The following is a 6,000-nucleotide window of genomic DNA, read 5'->3' as shown; positions in this document are numbered from 1 at the left end:
GTTTAGCTCCTGATTACATAGAAGGATAACACTGTGAAATAGAGAAGTTGATTAAGGCTTGGAGAAGAGCAAAAATAATGAGTTGACTTGGGGTAAAATTGTCATCATAATTATCACCATCATTTGGAACCATTCAAAGGAATGACTGCAATTCAAGAAATCGCAAATGCATGAAATTACATGATTGGTTAGTATGTTAATGTTGCTTTGTAGCTAATTTTTAAAGTTATTTCCATTCATAATCACAAAAGGTTAATCTTATTTTCGTTGAAAATACAATGGGATCCGAACTCGCAACCTAATACAGCACATTTCAATAGACTGCGCTGTTCCTCCCCTTAACCGCCAGGTGGCGATTAGCAGCCCACGTCCCACTCCTGCTTATCCCTCCTCTTCCTAGGCTGCCCCGCTCCCGGGAGCGCGCACGTCCCGGAGTCCACGCCGATTGCGGGAGCTGTGGCCGCGCACGTCGGTTAGCGCTGTAACGCTTTCGCGCGCCTCTCCTCATCCAGAGGACCCGGACCCATGTGGCAGCTGCTCCCGGTTGCGGGCCCGTCCCGAGGTAAGGGCGGAAGGGAGATTCCCCCGGGACTCTTTTCCCCGGGAGCAGTTGCCGTGAGGAGAGGGGCGCCGAAGAGGGATGCTTCCGGTCCTCCAGTTCCCTCTCGCCGCCTTCCGGCGCCGCCTTCGTCTCCGCCCCGGGAGGCTGCGAGGACCGCGGGTTCAGGGTGTGGGAACCGCGGTGTCACCCAGGGCGGCGCGGTGCTTTTGAACGCGGCTCCTGCCGGGGCGGGGGAGGGGGCGTGGAGCTCGGGGCCTGTGGGGCGGCGGCCCTACCCGGCCTCCCGCCGGGTGCTCGGGGGTTGGGGCGAGCTCTGGCCCGGCTTGCAGGCCCTACAGAGTTGCGGCTTGGCTGGCCACTTGTGTCCTCTAGTGTTTGAAGCTTTCGGCGGAACACCAGAATAAGTTATCACAGGCCAGACCGCACGATGGCAACCGATGACTTTGTCTTGAGCACGTAGTTTTGTGAAAAGCCGGACATGACTTGGAAAAAGGGCAACCACAGCAAGGCATAATTTCAGTTTTGTTTTTAGAGCTCTCTTTTCTCATCAGAACTGAAAAAGTAGATTTTTCCCCTCCGCTCTTTATTTTCAGCAGTGGCGGGTGGTTTACCTCCCGTTAATTGGTTGCCTAGTGTGTCCGAGTTAAGCAGATGTAGCCTGTGATCCGCGTTTACATTAGGATCAGCGAAAGATCTACCTCGAATCGCAATTTACTAACAGTGTATGAAGAAGGCCAAGCGAATGGTTAGGAAAGTGAGTGCTATCAAGACTAAAGATCAAGGCGTGACTGTGGACTTGTAGCGGTGCTGAGGTAGAACGTAAGCTGTTGGTGGACATGTCAGTTCCTTTCCGGGAACGGCTGTGGCCTGTGGCTGCCCTCAGTTCTGTAGCCAGGTCGGTGGCAGTAGAAAAACGCTTCTATCGACAGGGGCCACCGTTCTTAACTTTTAGGCCATTGTGAAGTCTTTTCAAGACTCTAATGGACAGTGTGGGCCCAGTCCTCTAGAGAAAAAAAAATAAGTAAACCAAGACAGAGTGTTTTTTTCCTTGAAACAGCCCACTCTCAGCTAAGAGTTTCTGATTATCAAAATAAGATCCAAACATGGTCCAGGCTGACCTTGGTTCCTTTCTGCTTGTCAGTTTATCCGCCCTAATTACACTACGACTCTGGTGATGGACTCATGGGCTCCCATACTAAACTCTACTACCCTCCAACAAGTATGCTGCTACACCAACAGTTTGTGATTTCCACCTTAAAAAAAAAAAAACAACTAATAACACTTTCCCACTTGCTTGAAATGCTACCTTTAACATAAAAACAAAATTCCCCAAAATATACACTTAAATTGGGTGTGAACCTGTGCATTTATCCATGTTGTTTACTCCTGATACCATACATTTTAATTACGATAGCTTTATGACACAGTTTACCATCTGGTAGGGGAAGTTCCAGTATTATTCAAATGTTTGGGTTTTTTTTTTTTTGGTTTTTTTTTTTTACAATTTTTTGCATTTAATTCCAGTGGATCTTTGAATCTGTCAGGTTCCAGACATAGTTTTATGATTTTTGTTTGGTAATGCATGAAATATATGTTTATTTGGGCAAGCATTGACACTTTTCAATATTGTTTTCTCTTTAGAAAATGCTAGTTTTCCATTTATTTATATAATCTTTTGCATCCTTCAGTGAGACTTTACTAGAAAACCCACGTTTGATTTATATCCAGTTGATTATTAACATTTAAATAGAAAAATAAAAATATGTATTTGTGTACTTATATATGTATCTTTACATGTGTCTATACGTTCACTTTTTTTTTTTTTTTTAATTCTTAGAACCATTTAGACTTTTGACTGGTGTTGACTATGTCGTTGGAAGGAAAAACTGTGGAATTCTAATTGCAGGTGATCAGTCAATCAGTCGAAATCATGCTGTGTTAACTGCTAACTTTTCCGAAACCTTCCCGGTATGTTACTAGTCTTCTTTCATGACCTGATAGTAAGGGGGTGGAAATTACAGGATTACTTGGGTGTCTATGTAAGAGAGTTTGCAGGATTTTTAATTTCATAAAGGTGTTCTTTAGGTGTTAAATACGTAACATTTTGGTGGTTGTCCTGGTGATACTTGTTTAGTTTGATATTTGAAGTTTCCGTTCCCATGTTTTCCTCTTTTGTAGTAATTTAGAAACTCAGAGGAAGTAGAACACATGTGTACTTAATGAACATTAAGCGCCTACTGTGCGTCCTTCACTGCGACGGGCCTGACCACAGAGCAACGAACAGACTGTCACGCTCTTTAAGTAAAGAGCTTGTAAGCCATGTGAAGACAGGCATTTCCTGTATAATGTAGGTTTTCACAGTGGGGATTGGTTTGTTTTGTTAGGAAAAACAGCTGTTACTGGTAACCCATAGCTCCTTTGAGTTTGTTTTGGTTTATTAGTTGTTTTAATTACAACAGTGGGTATTAAAATTAATATGTATATATATAAATGACAGTGCTCATAATGTTTTTTATTTATTTTTGAGTGTGAGCAGGGGAGGGTCAGAGAGAGAGGGAGACACAGAGTCCGAGGCAGGCTGCAGGCTCTGAGCTGTCAGCACAGAGCCCAACGCGGGGCTCGAACCCACAAACCATGAGATCATGACCTGAGCTGAAGCCGGACGCTTAACCGGCTGAGACACCCAGGTGCCCCAACAGTGCTCATGATAATACTGGTGAAAATGAGAAAGAAAAACCATTATTTTGAGCAAAGACTATATATGAAATGCTAGATCTGTTCAGTAATATTTAGGTTTTTGTGTCTGTATTCTTTTAGGTAGAGAAGAAGATGATTGTTAAAATTCCTAAAGGAAAAATAAAATTGTTAGTGCAGGTCAGAAACTCTAGCCTTTTCTCATTGGACCATTTTTCACTATATTATTTTGATAATGTAAAAAAAAAAACGTTAGGAACGAAGGTGTCATTCGTGAAACAGACTATACAGAAACAAGGAATTGTCAAATGTGTGATATTGAAGGGTCAGAAAAATCTCCACTGACATCAGAAAATAAAATGCATGTTCTAAGAGGGGTGATCCTGGATTAAGACATTTGCCATTAATTTCTAGTTGAGTGATGAGTCTATGCAGGCAACCAAAACAATAACTGTTGCCTACTGTGTTGAGAAGTTAGCCATCTATCAATTACCTATTCAAAAAGTTACCAGCTTTTTATTTTGAAACCTTTTCCCCTGGGAATTGTATTTACTGAGTGGTAAAAGTCTTTAAATTGGGTATTGATTTTTTTTTCCCCCCAGAGACAAACAGATGAAATTCCTATATTGACAATAAAAGATAATTCTAAGTATGGTACCTTTGTTAATGAGGAAAAAATGCAAACTGGCTTTTCCCAAGCTTTGAAGACAGGGGACAGAGTTACTTTTGGAGTGTTTGAAAGTAAATTCAGGTAAGGATTTTTTTAATTGATACTAAAAATGAATGACTTTGTTTTGCACTAATCAAATTTTAAAGGCTGCGGTATTTACAGATAATGAATTGAAAACCATCCACTTTAGTTCCTTCTTAGCATGTTAGTAAACTGTGCATCCTGTGTGGTTGATGCTCTTTGCCCACCATAGCTAGCGCCAAGGGTGAATAAGAGTTTGAATGGTCTCTGAAGACCTTGATGGGAGCTACATTTGTTTGATTCCATATAGGTGAAAGCATAATGTTAATTTTGATCATTGTTTTTTAAGTGCAACTTAAGACTTAGGAAGTGATAATTTCATAAATTAGAAAGTTTAATAACACGTAAAAGTTAAAATAACAGCATGTGACTTGAACTTAAAGTTTAGAGTACTATAAGTTGCCATCTCTGGAGCTATGATGATACAACTTTACGTACCTTATTCTCATTTACAGAGTAGAATATGAGCCTTTGGTTGCATGCTCTTCTTGTTTAGATGCTTCTGGGAAAACTGCTTTAAATCAGGCTATAGTGCAACTTGGAGGACTTACTGTAAACAATTGGACAGAAGAATGTACTCATCTTGTCATGATATCAGTCAAAGTTACCATTAAGGTAGGTTGAATGCCTTGATATTATGTTAAAATAAGTTCTGTGAATTTAATCTTAATTGCCCACTCTACACAGCCATTTACTTTAAAACTATGAGAACTGTTAGTTGTGGATTTATATATGTTAATGCATGCCTTTGTATGCCAGGTAGGCATGAATGACTTTTCAGATAATGTGTTTATTGTTTGAGACAAGCAGCAGCACATAAAATTATATTTCAGGTTTTAATTTGGAATTTTAAAAATGATTTATGGTATACTTAAAGTTCATTACAGTGCATAGTTGGCGTCTTCAGTCTAAAAGCAAAAAACTGGAAGTCAACTGCCAGTCTCCAAAGTTAGCGTCTCTAGTCTCTTCTATCAAATTGTCTTCCTCCATTCATCTCATGGTCTCATGCTCTCTTACTTAGTTTCTATTTGGTATGTAATGCCCTAATCACAGACATTTTAAGTTCGTACTGTTTAATATTCTTTATTTATCTTCGCAGTCTAGAGATAATGTACGTAGATATACACCATTAAAAGGTGCTGACTCTTCATTAAAGCAGTGATATTTTGGTGTGTTTTCAGATTTTGCATCTTCATCAGATTTGGTTGTATCCAAAGCTAATTGAAGAATGACATTGGGAGGTGATTTACTCCTTTTAAACAGGTTGACTATAGATAATGTGAGATTGTTTTAGGTTATTTTCTGTATTGAAAAACAAAAAAATATTTAGATTCCTTTATTAGATGATACAAATAACCATTAATATCTAATATAATTAGAATATATATATTTTAGCTGAACAGGTATCAGAGAAAGGCTTGCTGCTCAGATTGAACCTAAAGTTAAACTTGTATGTTGGTGATGTTATCTCTGATCAAGGATCATTCCATCTTTGCAAGTTTATGAAATCGATTTATAAATTCAGAGTGATTAACCTCTTGAGTACTAATTTATGCTAATAAGTCAAAATGTCCATTTATTAGCTTATAGTAGAGATGCACCTTTATAGAGACCACATATTTATGTATGGGCTCCCCTTGAAGTTATCAAGGGGACACGATCCTCTTGAAGGTATTAAGGTACCTGAGAAGTGAAATTTAGGTAATCATGTGCTCGCTTGGTGGTTATGAAATAAGAGCAAAGGCAGTTGGAGCATCTTGAGGGGTGTTTGGCTGAGTCTGTGGCAGACCTGAACTAGCATTCATTAACCAGAGTACACACTATTCCAGGGACTGGGATACTGATGGCAGCGGATATTGGAGAGTCACTGGATTCACACCAGCAGTGACTTGCATAGCAGTCCTTTTCAATACTTTTGATCAGTCATATGCCAAAAAAGAAAACCTATTTATTGTATTGTTTTTTGGGTGAATTATCCAAAAGTACAGATTGC

The 6,000-nt window shown here is 39.9% G+C and overlaps 1 protein-coding gene across 4 annotated transcripts in view; it reads left to right on the top strand.

Moving 5' to 3' along the window:
- The first annotated feature begins 459 nt into the window (after positions 1-459).
- Positions 460-6,000, top strand: part of NBN (nibrin) — a 42,902-nt gene continuing 37,361 nt past the window's right edge. For 3 of the 4 annotated variants that reach the window (XM_029923515.1, XM_029923513.1, XM_029923514.1), the window contains exons 1-4: positions 460-562; positions 2,400-2,530; positions 3,859-4,007; positions 4,463-4,622. In XM_029923515.1, coding sequence (XP_029779375.1) covers positions 526-562; positions 2,400-2,530; positions 3,859-4,007; positions 4,463-4,622 — 477 coding nt within the window. In that variant the 5' untranslated portion in view covers positions 460-525. Of the gene's footprint in view, positions 563-2,399; positions 2,531-2,740; positions 2,910-3,858; positions 4,008-4,462; positions 4,623-6,000 lie in introns of those variants that run through there. The other variant, XM_029923516.1, reaches the window with a different exon arrangement.

The sequence above is a fragment of the Suricata suricatta genome, chromosome 15 (genome assembly GCF_006229205.1).
Source record: "Suricata suricatta isolate VVHF042 chromosome 15, meerkat_22Aug2017_6uvM2_HiC, whole genome shotgun sequence".
Taxonomy (NCBI): domain Eukaryota; kingdom Metazoa; phylum Chordata; class Mammalia; order Carnivora; family Herpestidae; genus Suricata; species Suricata suricatta.
The sequence above is the reverse complement of the archived record's forward strand: the minus strand, read 5'-3'. Positions and strand labels throughout refer to the sequence as shown.